At 40.3% G+C, this 20565-nt stretch overlaps 1 protein-coding gene across 3 annotated transcripts in view; it reads right to left on the bottom strand.

Annotated features, from left to right (window-relative positions):
* Positions 1-2472: 2472 nt before the first annotated feature.
* EPB41L4A (erythrocyte membrane protein band 4.1 like 4A) overlaps positions 2473-20565 on the bottom strand; it is a 144258-nt gene continuing 126165 nt past the window's right edge. For all 3 annotated transcript variants that reach the window (XM_054810160.1, XM_054810158.1, XM_054810159.1), the window contains 6 exons: positions 12952-13071; positions 7325-7372; positions 6617-6685; positions 5634-5744; positions 4741-4822; positions 2473-3179 (listed from right to left, as the gene is read on the bottom strand). In XM_054810160.1, the coding sequence (XP_054666135.1) occupies positions 3054-3179; positions 4741-4822; positions 5634-5744; positions 6617-6685; positions 7325-7372; positions 12952-13071 (556 nt within the window). In that variant the 3' untranslated portion in view covers positions 2473-3053. The remainder of the gene's footprint in view (positions 3180-4740; positions 4823-5633; positions 5745-6616; positions 6686-7324; positions 7373-12951; positions 13072-20565) is intronic.

Raw genomic sequence — 20565 nt, forward strand, 5'->3', positions numbered from 1 at the left:
GTTTAGGGCTACAGAGCATAGCTGTGACACACTTAAGTGCTTTCAGTGATTGATCACTTGTAGGTACCTCTCGCAGAAGAACGAAGATCACAAGAAAAGGTGCCTTTCCTCAAATGACTGAGGAAAGAAGCTTGAGGGAAAGGAGGCTCACATATCTGGAAGAAGTTTCTTTTTCTGTACTACTAGCTGACAGTCATGTCCCAAGTTTTGCCTTGCTCTGGCATGACAGTTAACATGTAATACAGGTGTTAAGCTTAGTCTGTCTGTTGTGGATACAAAACTGTATTGTAGTGCCCCAGACTGAGCATTAGACTTGCTAAAACCTGCTTCCCACATAGTCTCATTGGAGAGAAGAGCACTAACTCAAATCTGGGACTATGTAAATTTCTCATTTAAATGCAAAAAAGTTGGCTTGATTATGAAACAACTCTCCTGTGACTTGAGAATTGAAACCTGTCACTACTAGACTAGATAGAAGCCTATTTTCTGATGTGGTGCAATAAGTAAAATACCACATACTTGGCTGATGGTATCCAGCAATAATACACAAAAGCCCCCAGGCAGATGACAACATACAGGGAAACATGAGGTTGGATATAAACCTTACAAGTAATTTTCTTCTTGATCAATATTTGAGGATTGGCAAGATATGGACACTACGTACAGATAATTCTCAAATAATAACACCACAAATCCTCCTAAAGTAGTACATATGTTCTACTTGCCTGTGCCTGAGTAAGGAATGCAGGATAATAGTAAGGATTTAGAAGCAACAAACTACAAGCAAGTGTATAATGCTCCAGGTTGGAACATCATCTTGAAGAAATAAGTGGCTTTCCTTAAGATACTGTAAGCAGTTCTTGTGTGGTTTGCTGTATTTCAGTAGTCTTCCAAAAGATTGTGATGCTCTAGATTAATCTGTATCCCCACAATCTTTGCCATAGTGTTGAGTTTTTTATTGTTTTGGTTTTAGTGGTTTTTTGTTGGTTTTGTGGTGTTTTTTTCTTTTTGTTTTATTTGGTTTGATTTTTTAACTGGTGCTTCTGAGAATACTACACAAGGCCATAAACATATCCTAAAGAACACTTTAAATTGGAGCAATTACCATGCAACCATTTAACATACTTAGAAAATAGTTTGAGCAAATACTTTAAGCCAAGCTCAACAATGTCCTAGGATGAAATCTATAGTAAATTCAGAAAATGCTGAAGAACCTCCATGAACAAGAATTTTTACCACAGAGGTGTTCTAAGCTCTTTCCTTCCCTTAGATTTGTTCTCTGAGATTGAAGAAGCAGAACTGTCCAACTTAAGTGATCAAAGACAAATATTGATGAAGTGAATCTGCCTTCCCTGGCACGATGCAGCATCCAACTCCCAATCTGCAGACCAATCCATACTGTGATGGGAACATACAAACTGTATGGCTACTACCCTGTCTAGTAGAATCCACCTGACCACCTCAGATCATGAAACAAAGAATCAAAAAGTGAAGTGGAAAGTAAAACACATCATACAAGGTTTCAATTCTCCATGTATTAGTAGTCCCATGCCTCTTGTAAAGCATAACTTAGATGCCTTATGCTCACTCCACTTCTCAAACAATACAGTTTTCCTGACAGGGCTGCAGTCCCCTGGTATGGCATTGCTAGGGGTAGAATACACAGGATCACTGCAAATCACTGAAGGCAGTGGGGGGGTCAGGTTTAAGGAGGACAGATGTAAAAAGGCACATGAGCTACTACAGCTATTTCCAAGGCAGTTTGACAAATTCAATATTTAATTTGGGGATTACACTTAGCAAGAGTTACTTTCACAACACAAAGATTTTGCTAAGCTTCTTAGTACTAAGTTATCAACACCAGAAGGCTCATGTGTGTGCCGACTGTGGACAAATGGGAGGCAGAGGAACGACTTTCAGCTATTTATACAAAGTGATAGGACAGGAGAAGAGCTAGGCATCACTTCAGATACGTACTAGAAGATAACCCACTCAATGTGCAGCATCATTAAAACTTACTACTTCTACTGTGAAAATAGAAAAAAAATTGCAATTATCATACCTGAAATACTGCCTTTGTCATTTTATCATCATAGAAATGGCTCAGAGAAAAGTATCAGAAGGTACTAGCATTGATTATTTCATATGAAAAGAGATTAAGGCAGACTTCGCTAATCTAGTGAAAAAGAAAAAGGCTATTTGCTTAAATCCTACTCTACAAGTTTCATTTAACCAGTACTTAAGTGCCTTGCTAAGCAGTCTTAATACGGTGGGTCAGTACATACTTTTTTTTTTTTTCCAGTGTGGTTTACTATAAGGTGATAGATGTATTTCTATGGCATGGAATGTTCAATTAAATAGTCCCTCTAGATAAAAGGGCATTCAAAATTGAGAACACTTAAAACTGCCAAGGGAAGTTAAGTCTGTATCACCTCTGGAACTCTATGCTACAGGGTGTTACCAAGTCTATTATTTTTGAGCTAAAACGGGTTGAGTCAACATTTGTATTAACAACACAAACATCTGTTCTTCTGCTAGGCTAAAATAAACCTTGTAAGAGCTATCAGTCCTTATGTCTCAGGACATAAGTTGATCCCCATATAAAATTGTGAAGATAATTTTCCCCATATCACACTGTATTGCACAATTGGCCAAAAATATGACTATTTTGCTTCTCTTGAAGCATCTGGTCCTGATCATGTCAGTTAACAGTCATTTTTTGGAAAAAGGCTATTCAGTTACAGAGCAGACCATAAAGCCTGTTTTGTTGCAGCAATTTTTTTGTGTTCATTTTTTGGAAATGTAACTGCTGATCATTCAGTTTTACTAAGACTTCTTTTTGGTTGTCTAATCAGGCAGCTTCTCAATCAGTCACACCACTAGGATGGTGTAGGTGATAAAAGCATTGCTTGGCCTTCCCAGCAAGCAGGCTGCGCTTCTGAGTGTCCTGAAGAAATTGCTACCACGTCGACTTCAGTTCCTTCCCTTTTACCTACACTCAAATTCTCAGTTTCCAAAGAATAAAATCCATTCACCATCTTCAGTTACAGCAGTCAAGTCTCCACCTTGAAGCGTGACGCCTGTACAGTTTTTATGATCTTAGTGGTGGGTTTTCCATCGACATTAGTGGATAGCTGCGATGTTTCTTCTATTAGACTGTCTTTAGATCCATTCTGTCTCTGAAGGGAACAAATTAAAACATATTGTTGAAAAGATATAGCAGAATGTAAATACTGTATTTTGATAACTGCTGCTATGACAGCCTTAGGCAAAGGATATAGCAAATTATATGTGTGTATATATATATATACACACACAAACATACACCAGGAATATTAAAGTCTGTACATTTATTTGATCAAACAGAACTTTTCCCCCCCTTCTCGCCTCCTCTCTCCCCTGCCAGCTGCTGCCTCTCTGTGCTATTTGGATTTATATTCCCTATTCAGAAAATGCCACGACTAATTATTTGATATTTAGCAAAACACTGCAAGCAAGCTCTCACAAGGAATTCATGGCCACTGTTGTAAGGGGGCAGAGGGAACTTCTGAAAGGTGTTTGTGTACACTGACCACTGTAGCATTAATTCCTTCCAGGGCATGAATCTAAGCCATGTTGTATTGGATACGAATGGAAATAAGACAATGTGAATTTTGAACAGGACTCAATCACACAAGTTAGCTATTTCTACAAAGCATGTACATGTGCTTAGCTTCAAGTATACCAACTTCCCCTTCACTGGTGGAGCAAGTCCTTACAGAAACATCAAGGACAGCTCATCTTTTTCAGTTTCCATCACATGCAGGAAAACAAATATCCTTGAATTTAATTCCTATCAAAGAACAGGTAGTGTGTCAGCTAGCCTTAAAGTGAAAAGTATCTCTTTATTGTTTTAGAACTGTTCAAGCTTAAGTTGCTCTAGCTGCTTATAAGATAAAATATGACATATTTTGCTGGTTGTATTCTGTGCAGTTTCCACACTACATACAGGATCAGCATGCAGTTTTGGTATATCCACATGCCAGATTAACAGACATGATGACTGGTGTGGGAAGTTAGGTATCTAGAATTCTCCCTTACATGTTTTGGCTTTCCTTTTGTGTGCTTGTACAACAGACCTGCAAGTGCTTTTTGAATATAATTTACTTCTCACATTTTGACCTTAATAAACGTATCAAAGCTGAAAGATACGGTACCATAATGTATGATGAAAGCCAGTGAATACATTTAAAAAGACAAGTTCTATCCTTTTTAGCTTTCAATAATGTAAAAAAAAAAAAAATCAGCATTCGGGGGAAAAAAAAAAAAAGCAATGCTTCAAGCCCAAGCAACAAAACTCTTAAGACAACCTCTAAGAAGAGGCAAATACATGATAGCAGGTTGTGATTACAACTGTGTCCCAAGCACACCTGCATATTTTAAGAAATTGTGAAAGTTGGTTCTCCTTCTGTGGAAAACAGGGTATCATCTTAAGGAAGCATCAAACTGGGAAATCTGAGTCCTCCAGTAGCAGAAGCAGATGTTCACAAGGGCATATGCTACAGAACTACATATATTTGGAAATACAAACAAAGTGTAAATATAAGAAAAATGTAAAATTTCAAGTCACATGGCTTCTGAAACAAATCTCAGCCAGCTCTAATTTTCACTGAAAAACAAAGGTCTAATTTAATTAAAGCACTAGACCCCACCTTTCTCCCTCCAAAAAAGGAAAATTGTAAAGGATGCACAATTACTAACCTGTTGAGTCAACTGGATGGTGGGACCTTTCACATCTGAAGATCGTGTAACAGGCAGTGGAGGCACCAGATCAGTTTTTGCACTGAAATTACAGTATTATAAAGTGGATATTGCTATAATGAAGTAAACTATAGCTGTGCAGAGGAAGAATAATGAAACTGACCCAGACAGCTACATCTGAAAGGCAAAATCCAAAAGGCTTATCACCTGACTTTAGACATCCAAAAGCTGTCAGTGGGCACCTGTACATAGGTCATCCCATCCCTTCTTAAGGGGCCTGTCTCCTCCTGATCTACAGAGGCAGCCCAACTTCATGCAAGATGAATCTCACCTGAAATCATGGTTGCACCACACCTCCTTCAGGGTGCCATCCAGCTAAAACTGGCCTCCCAAGTGGGTGATATCATCAGGGGACTGCTTTTGATAATTAAGGCCTTAATAAAACTGAGAACAGGGCTGTCACTTTTCCATTCATAAGTACACCCATTACTGAAAAAGGTTGTACTAGAGTTCCTGCGAAACCAGTTACAGAGTTAATACAGATGACATCTTAACTCTATTAAGAATGAAGGTATCTGGATAGCAACTCATGAGTTCTCAGCCCTTAGACAACTTCATGACCTACCACTGAAGAGCAATACAGGTTTATTTTGGCTTTTTCAGTTTTTCCCCCTTCTGAGTGGATCAAGCAAGCCTCTGTGGCCCAGAATAGAGCAGAAATGTTTTTGTACTTGTTTGAGTCATTTAGCTCTGAAGACCTACTATTTAGAGGGCTGCCTGAATCCTAGGCCAGCAACCAACCACATTTATGCCACAACGAATCTAACCATAATCTCTGCATAACTTTTGGGCCACACTAAACCAGCCCATTGCTAATAACCATATTCACGTACTTCACTTCAGACAGGACAGATCTTTCACCATCAGAGCACTGGGACCGCCTATACTGACGGTAGCTTCGAGGGGAATGTGAATGCCTAATGCGGATTGGGTCGCCTTGAGTCCTAAGAGAGACACAGAATTCATAACAGTAGGTTAGTAAGCCAGATCTTTGGCAAAAACATAAATTCAACTGCAGACTGAGAAATCCTCCCATTTCTTATTAAAGTATAACAGACGGCTTCTTGCATTGGCTGAATTTAAAAGGCTGATGCTTTTCTTATGAGTCTGTACTTGGAATTCAGTGCTTTAAAAGTGCAAAGGTCACAAACTGGCATGCCCATATTTGAGAATTAAACTATTTACTAAACAATGCATTAATAAATACAGCTTTAACATCAGCCTTTTCTGTTTAGTGGTGTTGTGGAAGTACATTATAATGCAAACCGAGATCCCATTTCTGCCACATGCAGCTGCTAACACTGACACATGGCATCCCACCTGGGCAATTATCACAGTGAAATAAATGTTGGATCTTAAGGAAATAGTTATGCCCTGGCAGCTGCCTGTGACAAGCAAGGAAAGGGGTTGAAAAGGTCAAACAGTGCCTTAGATGATCAGAATAAAAATTCAGAAGGAAGCATATGTTTAGGAAATAAATGGATTTGCTTGTTTGCATTCAGTTCTCTCTGATTCTGTAGTATACACCATAAAACAGATTGATGAATGGCACAGGGAGACATGCAGGACATACAGACATTTAGCAGGTTTATGAGTGTGTAGGAGAGAGATATGATTTTTTTCATGTTTTGGAAAAATACTGGGTTTTAAAATTATTAAGTAGCCTCACCCAACCCATCCTAGATGGGCATTTGGAGTAGATAAAAGCCTAGAGATTATGTGTAAACCCACTCCTATTTCAGTATGACAGAGTTCACAATAAAACAAGAAAAGTGGGCCTTTATATTTGCAAAGAAAAATTCTGACATAAACTCACTCTATTTTAGTGTATGGAATTTCTTTCAATTGCTCCTCAGACAGGCCAGATGGATCCACAAGCTCCTTCCTAGAAAGGATTAGGCAAAGTAAAAAATGTAACAGTAGCTACCAACTGCAAAACCATTCTTATTTTTATTATATTAGGCTGAAAAGATTTACTGAAACAAGCTGTTGTCAGCCCTGAAGCTATCTTGACATCAAAATAGGAAACCTATTAAGAAATGTGTCTAACTTCACCATGATTACTTCAACTGCATGTCGCATCCTGTTCCACCTTCCTCTCACCTCCCTGCTAATCTGGTCTTTTGCTTCACAATATATATGAATGTTGTGTATACTGAACATGCTTCGGAATAGCTAACTATCTTCCTAACTGGTAGTTGTATAGCATATTGGGCCTTATCCTAAAAATGTCAGTATTACAAACAAGGACATTTTGGAAGCCACAGAGGAATAAATCTCTAAGATGCTGTATTCTTCTTTAATAATTCATCTACATACAATGGTCATCGGTATTTAATGCATTCAGTGATCTGCACTATCTTCTACAAATAGTAGGTCATTAACACCCGCATAGTTTACTGTGGCACATAACTAAATCAGAATGTAATGCTTTATAGCCACAGTGCAGAGCTATAACTACAGTGAGTAACTACATTACAGGCAAACCAAGCAGTCACTTGGACCTTACAAGGACCATACTTACTGAATATGTTTCCACAGTTCTTCTTTAGCTTGTACATCTGGGCTTCTCCTATAATTACCAATAAAGACAACAAAGGCAGAACTGTGAAAACCATCATCTTACATGTTGCTGTTCAAATAAATCTTAACAGTACAGACCCTGCAAAGAAATCACGGTAAATATAATCCACCAATGACTTCAATGTTAAGGTTTGTGGTATCAGGAAATGCATTAACTTAATTGCTTTATTTCAACTGAAAAGTCATTTCTTGAATGACAGGCTCTCAATCACAATTCATGTTCCACTAGCCTTCAGCAAGAGTATGCATAAAATATAAATGCCAGCAGAACTTTTCGAAACAGTTTAGTTCCCAGCTACTGCCACCCCGTATCCAGCTGAGGACAACGTGTTTTGGAACACTTTTGTAAAAGGCCCTCAGCAATGTCCCATGTCTCCTCTGGCCCTTTGTGGGCAGGAAGGGGGACAGTCCACACCAGGCTGACACACCAGTAACCCCGGCCATTCCCGGTGCGCAGCAGTGAAGAGGACCCATTGCTCAGCTGCGATCACAGTACAATCTCTCACTTTCTGGTCACTTCCAGGAAGGCTTTCTGCTCACTTCATTTACCTTTGTGATGTCCAGGACAAAAAAAAAAAAAAAAAGCAACAATGAACAAACCAAACCAGCAACCATTCATACTCACATGTACAAATATTTCATTCACAGGGAAAGTACTTGGCCAAAATTGTAACTTCCCCATTGCAGATATAGAGAGGTAGTAAAGCAAGCCTCAATGGCATGCCTCACATTTTCCACTGAATTACAGAAGATACTGTTTCCAAACTAGATCTCCTTTATTTTTACTTTTCTTATCCTATTTTATTGCAGGGTTAGTGCAAAACCACTGCTGTTGCTGAAGTTGCACCTATAATTCACCAAAACCCACGCAGAGTAATAGATTAAATAAGCATTTTACACAGTGGCAGGGACTACGTTTGCATGGAGAGATCAGATAATTCTTTATAATTCTTTTCACTGGGATTATATAAACTCAGATCCAACAGCTAGACTGTTCCACACCATCTGAGATGTGAGGGGATGCAACTTTTAGACAGATTCAGCATGTATAAATGCTCCCACTGAAGTCACAGTTTCTCAAAGATCAAGTCTTACATCATCAGATCATACAGCTTGCTTTTTTTTCCTTAAACAAAAGTGCCTATAATGTTCAAATATGCTTTTGGAGCGATATAATCCAAATTTAAATGAAGAAGAGGACAGCAGACTTCTGTGTTTTAGCATCTGTTAAATCGTCTCTCCCCTGCCCAGCAACAGAGCTGTATCAGAAATAATTCCAAACTGTTCTCTAGCACTAACAGTTTCACTCTTTTCTTAATTCACCATTACTGTATTTGGCTCATTTCCAGACTTCAGCCTAGGTACAACGTTCAGAGACATCTATATTGCAGTAAATGTTTGGGTTTTTTTTTTTTTTTAGATTTTACAGATGCAGAAGTACTGGGAAATATTAGTTTACTGCTTTATAAATACCACAGAGAGACAAAAGGGTGATAAACCACCTTACATTTGTTATTCCTTAGTGGGACTAATGTGAACTAATGCATAACCTTCTCAGGCTTTAAGGTGGCAATGGCTTTCCAGGCAGCATGACAGAGCTGCCGTAGATGATTCCCGTCTTTGATGGACTGCTCTGCGGTCCATTCCAAGTGCTCAGGTCCACGTGACAGCAACAGCTATAGCCACGAGTAGCTTGCACTCCCATTCTTCTCAGCATTCAGAGCTTTTTGTGGCTTTGTGTGTTTGTGTTTATTACAATGCATTTAATTTTCTCTGACTTTCACTTCTCCTATCTCTCCTTCTCCCTTCTTGTATTTACTGCTTCTCTCCTTGCATCTGTCCATGCTGGTTTTAACTCCCTGATGCAATAGCTTGGTATGCAGTGGCATTTAATAGCCCTTTTCACCCATCAGTTTTTAATTGATTTCTCCTTCCATGCAACTCCTGCTCACAAAATAGCAGCTGCAAACCTTGCATTCACCCTGGGGCTGGGAAGATAGGCATCCTCTTCTGAGGCTGCATAATCAGGCAGTGGGGAATGTGAAAGCTCCCTGAAAAACGGCAGCTTCTCCAGGGAGGCTTTGTAATGCTTACAAGCCTTAGTTTGCCTGAGGAAGCAAAGCCTCAGGGTCGCTCTCAAACCCAGGATCACCACAAAGCAGGGTATTGTGCACACGACTGATCCATCTCATCAGCTTATGGCTTTTACTTATTCATGGAAATACAACAGTTCAGGATGTGGCCTTAAGTCTTGCATATCACCAGACATAATGTGAAGCCAAACCTACATTAAGAAATATTAATTTGTGGGGCAGTGTAGAAAGAGAGTGGCTGAATAAAAAGTCATCTTTGTTTCTCCATTTTCTAGAACCTGCGCCTCCTGCTTTCTGCAGCCAACACCAGGCATTTAATTCTGCAATCTCTCCCATTCTCCCTCCTTCCACCCCTGCAAGTACACTAAAAGGAAGCCACTGCTGTGAACTATCAGGTTAACAGTATGGCATCCCATGAAAAAAAAAAAAAAGGTTAAACACAATGAATCCTCAGAGCAAGCTGCTTTTATGAATTCCTATCTTGACACTATTTATTTTCCATCTGTTTAAGAAGTTCTACCATACTGGAGTAACCTCACACAATTTATTCAAATTAACTCCCCACAAAAGAATATCCAGAAATATGATAAAGGATCTTAATAAAAGCATTTTCCTTCCAGAGGCCCAGTTCCTGCTTCCTTTGAAGGCAAAATGAAGAAAAGCTTACAAAAAGAAAGGTCTTGTTAAGGTGAAATGTAGGTATTGCATATACTGCATAGGACATTCATGTTTGTATAGCTCTTAACAGCCCATAACAAAGCAATACTTCTAATAAATCTTTAAAGCCAGATCACAATCCCTCTTTCACTTTGTTTTCATCTTTTTACTATGAATTGTTTTGGAATGCACAGTCTTGACATATAATGTATACTCAGATTGTCCTATTGCAGTATCTGAATCGATAGCTTCTGGACAATTTGTATGCTAATCAGATTCTCTAATGCACAAGAAACCTCATGGGAATTCTCAGTAAGTGATGAGTCCCCAGGGGGTTTTTTGTTTATTTTTATTTCATTTTCACAAGCTCGAACAACTCTACAGATTAATAAGGTCTACATTATTTTTTGTGTCTGCATCTGCACCCTTATTAATATTTCAGTTTGAGTCAGAAATGGTAAATTTAAATAGCCATGGAATTTTAATGGCCATTCTTCTTAATTAAAAAAAGCCCTTTGGCTACACAGATGTTTTACATGAACTCTTGAAAATAAACCCTGTAGAACTAGAATTGGGAGCTCTCTCTATTTGCTGATTCCTTTAGGAGACAGAAAGGTCAAATTCTTGTCAAATATTTTTATTCCTGAGACCAAGGAGACACCACCTCACCACCACCAATGATAAATATTACTCATTATCAAACAAATGAAATGCACTCTGCCAGGCACAGTAACAACTATTGCTGCCATTACTTTGTGCTACCAAAGTGAACCTCTCATTAAGCTGACTGCAATAAGGAACTTAATGTGAAAGACTTATCTGTACTACTAAAATGAAGGGTTTGTATCAATTGTTAAATGAGCAAATTGAAATGACCATATGACCAGATTTAAAACCAAAACCAACCATACCCTACACCCTAAGGAATCGTGTTTCCCTTCCCTCCGACCTGCATGCAATCATGTAATCAAACACCTGGGCCAAACTAAATTAAATAAATGCTCTTTTAACCTACTACAGGTGAGTGGTTAAATGCCTTTTACTAAACTCTTTTTAAAGCACTTTGAAAGGAATTCCTGTTTTACTTTTTTTAGTTCCTACTTGCATATATTAAGGATCTCTGCCATACTTGGGAGGTTTGGGGTTATTTCATTGTTTTGGTTTTGTGTTTTTTTAAACTGAAAAACTGAAGAGTGAGACAAAAAGGAGGAATATATTCATCGCTAACACAATAGGGAAAAGAAATGAGAACCCATCCAAAATCTTCAGAATTTCTTCATTTCTTTGCTTCCTCTAGGACTTTTCCTTGTTAAGGAAGATGCTACACATTTGCATTTTTTGCTAATAGTAGTTTAAATAAAATATAACTCAGAATGTCACTGTGCTGGAAAATAAGTCATTTCACAAGTTAAGTTAGCCACAAGAGGGAGCCCGTGCTGTCCAAGCAATGAAATTTACTTGGCCTATGGGAAAAAGAAAAGTAGGCTATAAATTTAATCTAACCATTATTCACTGAGTACATTTCCTAGTTTACAGCACTTTCTGTATATAGTAAAAAAATGTAAATCAAACTTAATCAGCTATGTTTTGTGGATTCCATACAAGTGAGCTTTAATATTCCTGATTTTTAGTAATATATCATTGTATAATTACACCTAATAACATTTGACTTTTGTGCAGCTGAAAGTGAACAAGTCTGTACAAAGCCAGTTAAAGTAGAAATTCCAACATTTGGAATTTTAATAGCAAATTCTATTTCTCATACAAGAATGAAAACTGTACAGTACAAAACTGGAGACAGAAATGAGTTCTAGCAATGCAGACAACTGAAAACAGAGCTCAAGAGGACTTTAATACTGGAAACTTCAATGAGGTTTATAGTTTCAATCAGTATGAATGAAATAATCATTTAAGGCATTACACAGTTTCTCTCGGTAAGTCTTAACATGAAAGGTAAATTTAAGAAAAGACATTAACGGGAATTACCTATGTAACCGTGTTACAGAGGTCACACATTACACCATCACCATGAGGGCTAGCAACTCATCCATGTTAGCCAGGCAATGAGGGTGGGGATACAGTTTCAAAGACAGCGCTCTCTTGCCTTCCCTCCCAGTGCCTCATAGTGCCTCCTGGCACTCTTCAACACCCCGTGCCCTGCCCTGCCCTGCCCTGCCCTGCCCTGCCTGCCCTGCCTGCCCTGCCTACCCCACACGCTGATGCTGGCGCTGCTTTGGCTGGTTGCTTGGATGGCAGATTAGGCTGGACACAAACATGATACAAAACAGTGTGTCTATACCCCAAAAACATGCCATTAGAAGAAAAATACAAATTAAAAGAAACCAGCTTTTTCATTTTAGTTTTTTCATTTTCATTTAAGTTTGAGAAAATTAATTTTAGAAGCTGACGACTTCACCATGTCAAAACCGGCTGTCAACAGGACTGGCACCACCTGGCAGCACAGCTCCATCATGGAAATCCTGACATCAGGATGCAATAAATCACTGGCTGCTGCTTGCCAATGGTAATTTGACACAGACGCATCAGTAGCTGGACTCATCTGGAACAACACTGCAGCCATTATATGATTAAACAAATGTGCACACATTTTATAAAAATGCCCGCACCTATCACACAAAATCTGAATGTTTTCACAGACTTGCTGCCCAGAAGAGGGGAACTGCTGTCATCATTACAGAACTAATGTTCAATGTGCCACAAAACCATCCAGGACTCCATCCAAGGTGTTGGAGAGAGTTCCTGACTAGCTCTTACTGCAGCCTTAATTTTCACATCAAAGAGGGCAAGGGTTACATACGATCGAGATCTGTGCCTGGATCGCCGGTAGTTTGGATCCGCCTGGTTTTTCTCCTTTTGTCGCCGAAGCACAGCTTCCCACTGAGGAGCCGAGTCAACCATGTCATTCTCTTGCCGTAATCTGCAAAAGTTATACCAGGAGTTTAGTTTGAGGTCTCTGATGCAGGATGCTCAGAGAAGCAATGTGGTATTTTTTTCCACACAAAAATCCACTTCTGCAATCATAGAAACATAGAATCACAGAAAGGTTTAGGTTGGAAGATACCTTAAAGACCATCTAGTTCCAACCCCCCTGCCACAGGCAGGGACACCCTCCACTAGACCACATTGCCCAAAGCCCCATCCAACCTGGCCTTGAACACTTCCAGGGATGGGGCCTCCACAGCTTCTCTGGGCAACCTGTTCCAGTGCCTCACCACCCTCACAGTAAAGAATTTCTTTCTAACATCTCATCTAAATCTACCCACCTTCAGCTTAAACCCATTACCCCTTGTCCTGTCACTACACTCCCTGATAAACAGTCCCTCTCCAGCTTTCCTGTAGGCCCATTTAGGTACTGGAAGGCTGCACACAATACTTGAACTTTTAATGTTACTAAATATTAATTAATGTTCCCAAACTACATTAAAATGTAAGAACCTGTATCAAAGAAAACTCACCGATTTATTATTTAGAAACAGCATAAACCAAAATGAAATGACCTGGGCCTTTAAACACAGGCTCACAAGTTGAATTCTTCTTCCCAGGCCAAACCAAATATTTAGAATTTTTTTCCTATTTACATATTCAAACCTACCTCATCTACAGCAAGTGTAAGCCCCACATCATGATACGGGGCTCTACTACTACAACTTTACTTTGTTGCAGCATGCACCTTCTTAGGAGCCAGGGAATATCCCCCAGGGATGCCCTTCATGAGTTTCTGCTTAGACAAAGCGATCCCTTCACCCTGACCTGCAACAAAGCCCAGGATGCAGGCCAGCTCTCCCTGGCTGCCCCAGACACATATAATCCCACCACTGCACCCCTTCTGCACTGTTCCGTGTGGCTTCAGCCCCTGTCTCTGCTTGTGTGCTTCTAAATGACATGATATGCCACCGTTTGGTTTTTTTTAAATCCATGAATCCATTATTGGAATGTAGTACAGATTAAACCAAATGTCAAAATCCTATAAATTCAGCACATGTGTTAGCAGGCTGAAGAAACTCTACGATGACAGGCCAACCGACATGCCAGCACTTGGCCCTTCAAAGTTCTACAGATGCTTCACAGTTTTGGGGTCGCAAATATGAGTGGTGTGATGAAATGCTAAGATGGAACAAATGCATGTGCTTTGTCACAGCAGTGAATTTAAAATTCAGTAGGGATTTAGAAACAACCCTGGGAAATACCACTCCAAGAGTGGGTTCTCTGATAGGACAGTATGACTGGCATACTGAGGAAACCAGAGGAGCTTAACAAAAAACAGGAAGACTGACAGGTAAAACAAACAAACAAACAAACCAACAGAGATAAAGGGATTATGCTGGAGACGTGACTGCCTAGGAAATGCAAAACATGCTATTGTTATTGCTCTTTACTACATATGTACCTTTCTCCTTGAGTTTTAAATTGTATCAGGCTAAACTGGCTATGCAGGCTGCTGCTTTTCCTTTAATCAAATCTTCTCTCACATGCACAATTAATTTTGAGCTGGATTCCCAGCTACTGTAAACGGCCACAACTCTACCAAATGGCACTGAGCATCTGGAGAAGACAGCAAGATCAGGTTTTGATTTCTAAGCAAGTCATTTTAAACCTGTAATCTGGTGACAGCGATTTACACAGACTTCTATCTAAGGATTTAGAAGAACTCACACAGCAGTAAGTAATAAAGTGTGATTTTCATCCCGAATAATCCAATTTGTGGAGACAGCAATCATCCCACATGGTATAAACACTACCAACTGCCTCGCACACATGGCAGTTGCACAAAAAGATGACACACGGCTGCCAGACCAGCGCGGGTGCTGTGGGTGGTGGGTCTGCCCGCTTGTCAGTGCCTCGTTCCACCTCTCCCAAACAACTCCTAACAGGTCAAGTAGACAGCTGTGCTCTGAGGGAGGCATTGAAATGCCTGCCATAAAATAACCAAGAGCTACTCATTCTGCTCAGGAAATCCACACAACGCAGCAGAGCACAAGGTCCATACACCAGCACAGAACACGTGAGATCCTGCACCTTGTTTGAAACCACACTTCCACAATGACTACAAATGACCTCTCATTAAGGGTATAAACACATCATTTCTGCTCCAGTCCATTCTACTAATGGAAACCCTTGGGCCTAACAGGGAATAAAACTGCAGTGGCAACAGAAAAGTCTTCTTCTACACAAATAAAAGCCTCTCTGCTTTAAAGGTAAAGAAGGACAAAATAAAAGAAGGAAAGATTTCAAGACTTTGGAGAACATAATAGCTTTCAACAATATATGGTTTCAAAGAAAACTTCAAACACTGTTCAGCATCACTTAAAGATGATTTTTTAAACAAAACATAGCAATAAAATAAGAAAGAAAAAATCCAAACTAAGCAGTAGCATTACGCTGCTCCTCAGTAGCATTAATATGAGATGGTCACAACAAAGAAATACTAGTGTGTTGGTGCTGGAACAAGTGCATTAGCAGACATGCCTCTGGTTATGGCACACTATTCCCATCATGCAGAGGTTTTAAGTCTTCCTTAGGTTCCTTCTTAAAATGTGCTTTACTGACTCTTTTGCCAAACAGCATAAATACATGAGTCCCTGTTTTTCTATGGTGTGGCCACAATCTTAGATGATGTTTATACTTTGACACCAAAGTGCAGGACTCTACTGCATTTTGGATGCTTGGGTTCAGTCATCTCCAAGAGTGACTTCAGCACACAGATGTCATACAGGGGTACCTGTAGGTATTTCCTCCTGCAGATACAGAAGATTGATGATGAAGAACAATGCTACAGCACAGCACTGCTCTTTGATAGGAACAGAGAAGAAAGCAACTCTTCTGCAAAATCTGGGACCATTGTAGGATGAGATTTATTTCCCTGAAGTTTTCTCCATTCTGTTATACTGCAATATATTTCCCTTGCACTACCTTTTACACAACCTGAAGAAAAAACATGAAACTAAAGCTTAGTGTCTGAAACTTGGAATACTACAGCTTTTGCTCCTTGTAAAAGGCCACTGGAAAGTTTCGATATTATTTATTAAAAGAGCATAATGTCCTAACTGTAGTCCAAAGAAAGCAGAAGTCTGAGTCAGGAATTGTGTATCATCTCACTCTTTTGAAATCGGCCTTGCTGGTATTGATTCTGTTCCTCCATCAGTCCTCTACACATGCTTCGGTTTTCATCACATGCCCACACTGTAATCCCATTCTACTTCAGCATTTCTTTTTCCTCCTAAATAAATTCAGTCTTATACATAAGTTCATTTTTTTTAATTTGAAAGAACTGATGTGGAAAAAATCATTTAGTTTCCAGATTTTTTTCTTTCAGTCTTCTCTGTCCCCTAGAACAACTTGTGCCACTTATCTCACTGAAAGATGTCTGTCTTACCTTCTTACATACTTATCCAATTTATTTATTTTCCATCTTTACTTTTTTTTTCCCCACATTCCTACTCTCATTTGGTCACATGCTCAGCCATCCTCTATCACTTATGCTTTCTTCTTTATATGCCCTTCTGCTAAACTCAATTATTATTTGCTTGTCATTGTTAATAACAATATTGACTTTTTTATATATCTACTGCTGCATGGCAAGCCCAGTCCTTAGCAATGCATTCATTGCCAGGTGCGTCATATTTCTATTCTGCCTCCTTTCTTCTACTTGTTGTAAAACACAGGTGTTCATCACTGTTATTTATTTCTTTAATTAGAGCAAACTACTGAAAATCTAAATATATAAAGTAGCATGGCAGCTATTAAAAAGCAGTGTCAGCACACTCAAAGTACTGTTATACTACAGCAGAACTCTACTAGATGGAGATATGAAGCAATAAAGCATTCATTTTGCAGCTGCAAAGAAAGGTACTATGCTCACATTTAACAATGTAAAGGATGACCAACGTAACACGATCTCTCCATAAAATACATTATTTAGATGCAATGATCAAACCATAACACTTTGGGGGCAAAATCTTTAGCTCTGCGACAACAGAGATGGCAACAACAACAACAAAACCAAAAAAGTAGAAAGAAATTTAACTCAAAATCTAAGTTTCTATTTTAAGATACTTTTGACAAAAAAGTGTTGCCCTTGTACTCCATTACAACTTTCCTTTCATTCTTTTCACTTTTTGCTCCCACAAGGGAACAAGTTGATTTATGTCTTATAGAAAAAAAAAATCCTCGTTACTGGCATGTGAAATAAATCCAGTTGAGATTAATAGCTATCACGATGACAAATTGGACATTGTTTGCAGGAAGACTTCATGGTAAAATGGAAAGTTGTAAGACTATCATCACTCATCTGTTGATCTAGAGATGTTTCTTCCCCATTGCGGGTGATATGATAGCAAGCTATGTTTATGCAATGATAAATTCTCTTAAAACAAGCAACTCTGAAGACTTGATTCTGAAATCTCATTCAAAATATGTGAGCAGATAGTTATCATTTAGGTACAATGTACAACAATGAGGGGCTTGTTGGGGATGTGAAGGCTGAAGGCAGCCTTGGCTGCAGTGGAATGAGACAGTGGAATTCAGGACCCTGAGAGGAGAGACAAGGGAGAAAAACAAGATCACAACCCTGGACTTCAGGAGAGAAGATTCTGGCCTCTGCAAAGACCTCTCTGAAAAAGTCCCATGGGATAAGGTCCCAGAGAGAAAGAGGCCCAAGAAAGCTGGTTAATATTCAAGGATCATCTCTTCCAAGCTTAAGAGCAGTCCATCCCAGTGAGTAGGAAGTCAGGCAAAGCCGCCAGGAGGTCTGCATGGATGAACAAGAAGCTCCTGGCAAAACTCAAACATGAAAGGTAGAAAAGAAAGCATGCAGAAGGTGGAAGCAGGGACATGTAACGAGAGAAATACAGAGATGTTACCTAAGCATGCAGGGATGAGGTTAAGAAAGCCAAAGCTCAAATGAAATTGAATCTGGCCAGGGATGTCAAAGGCAACCAGAAGGGCTTCTATAAGTAGACAGGTGACAAAGGAAGGATAGTGCCCACTGCTGAATGAGGCAGGGGGCCTGGTGACATACAACATGGAAATACTGAGGTATTGAATGCCTTCTTAATGCAGTCTTGAGTAGCAAGACTAGCCTTCAGGAAAGTCAGGCCTCAGAGAACAGCGAGAAAGTCTGGTGCAAGAAAGACATACACTTGGTGAAAGAGGATCTGGTCAGGGAATACTTAAGTAAACCGGGCATACAGAAGTCCATGGGCCCTGATGTGATACACCCATGAGTGCTGAAAGAGCTGGTTGATGCCGTTGCAAGGCCTCTCTCAATGATCTTTGAATGATCGTGGCAATTGACAGAAGTGCCCAAAGACTGGAGGAAAGCAAACGTCATCTCTTCAAAAGGGGCAAGAAGGAACACCTGGGGAACTCCTGGTTCAGCTTCACCTTGATCTCCAGAAAGGTGATAATGCTGCTAACCCTGGAAACCATTTCCAGGCATCTGAAGGACAAGAAAGTAACCAGGAGCAGTCAGCACGGATTCACCAAAGGGAAGTCATACTTTACCAACTTGAGAAAGTTCTACACTGACTGACTTCTGTGCTGGTAGATGAGGGGAGATCTGTGGATATTGTCTACCTGGACTTCAGGAAGGCTTTCGATGCTGTCTCCCACAAGATCGTTACAGAAAAACTGTTAAGTATGGCTTGGATGAGCAGACAGTCAGGTGCATTGAAAACTGGCTGAACAGCCTGATCCAGAGGATGGTGATGAGTGGCACAAAGTCTAGTTGGAGGCCAGTAACTAGTGGTTACCCCAGGGGTCAATACTGGCTCAAGTCCTGTTTGACATCTTCACTAATAATCTGGATGATGGGGCAGAGTGCACCCGCAGCAACTTTCCTGATGACACCAAACTGGGAAGAGGGGCTGATACACCAGAGGGTGGTGCTGCCATCCAGAGGCACCTGGACAGGCTGGAGACACGGGCTGACAGGAACCTCAGGCAGTTCAACAAGGGGAAGTGCAAAGTCCTGCCCCTGGGGAGGAACAGCCCCAGGCACCAGCACAGGCTGGGGGCCGCCCAGCTGCAAAGCAGCTTGGCAGAAAGAGACCTGGGGGACCTGGTAGACACCAAGCTGAACATGAGCCGACAATGTGCCATTGCAGCAAAGGTGGCCAACAGTATCCTGGGCTGCATTAAACAAAGTACTGCCAACAGGTCAGGGGAGGTGATCCTTTCCCTCTACTCAGCACTGATGACACTGCTCCTGGAGTACTGCATCCAGTGCTGGGCTTCCCAGTACAAGAAAGACGTGGATATACTGGAGAGAGTCCAGCAAAGGCCACCAAGATGATGAAGGGACTGGAGCATGTCTCACATGAGGAAAGGCAGAGAGAGCTGGGACTGTTCAGCCCGAACAAAAGAACGATCTGAGGTGGATCCCATCAATGTATACAAATCCCTGCAGGGAGGGTGCAAAGAGGACGTAGCCAGGCTCTGTTCAGTGGTGACCGGAGACAGGACCGGAGGCAATGGGCACACACTGAAACACAGGAGGTTCCCTCTGAACATCAAGAAATGCTTTTTTCCCTGTGAGGTTGACTGAGCACTGGCACAGGTTGCCCAGGGAGGTGGTAGAGTCTCCATCCTTGGAGACAATTCAACAGCCATCTGGGAATGGCCCTGGGCAACTGGCTCTTGAGCAGGGGGTTGGACCAGATGACCTCTAGAGGTCCCTACCAACTTCAACCATTCAGTCATTCTGTGATTCTAATCTGATAGATCTTCTAAGTATAGTCAAGTAGAAGACTATGCTCCAGTACACGTTGTCAACTAGTTTAATATATTTTTATCCACACAATACATTCTGACCACAGCATTTAAAAAAGCAAATACATTTCTTCTGTGACTGAAATATGCTCATCATAGGTTCTTCCTCAATTTATATGAGCATTCACATGATGGAGTGAAACCTCAAAGACTGACTGAGGTCAGGTAAAGTTTCTCCCTAACCTTTTTCCAGTGTTTTACCTTCACAAGTTCTCACTTGCATTTCTGTTTTTCTCTGATGATTTGTTTTCATCTGATAAATCGTTCACAGTGATACCTTCTAATGTGAACAATATATTCTACTCTTCTATGACCAGAAGCAGACTCTTTTGGGCAATGGGAGTATTCAGTCATTTTATTCCAATGAAACAATACAACTTTGTGTTTGCTTGTGCCAGGGGTCTGATTATTGTACTGGGAAATAAATTAGTATTAATCTATGCAACAGGTAAAACTTGAGTAACTGCAGTTGCAACCCTCATTATATTGTTCCATTTAACCCTTTTAGGGCTGGCTCACCACTGCTAATGGGAAAGCTATTCAGTGCCTATGCCCTTTCAGCTTATTATATTCCTGCTGTGGCTGCTAACAAAATGCAGAAATTCATCATGACTGGTTGTTTTCCTGCACCTGATAACAAGGA

The sequence above is a fragment of the Grus americana genome, chromosome Z (genome assembly GCF_028858705.1).
Source record: "Grus americana isolate bGruAme1 chromosome Z, bGruAme1.mat, whole genome shotgun sequence".
Taxonomy (NCBI): domain Eukaryota; kingdom Metazoa; phylum Chordata; class Aves; order Gruiformes; family Gruidae; genus Grus; species Grus americana.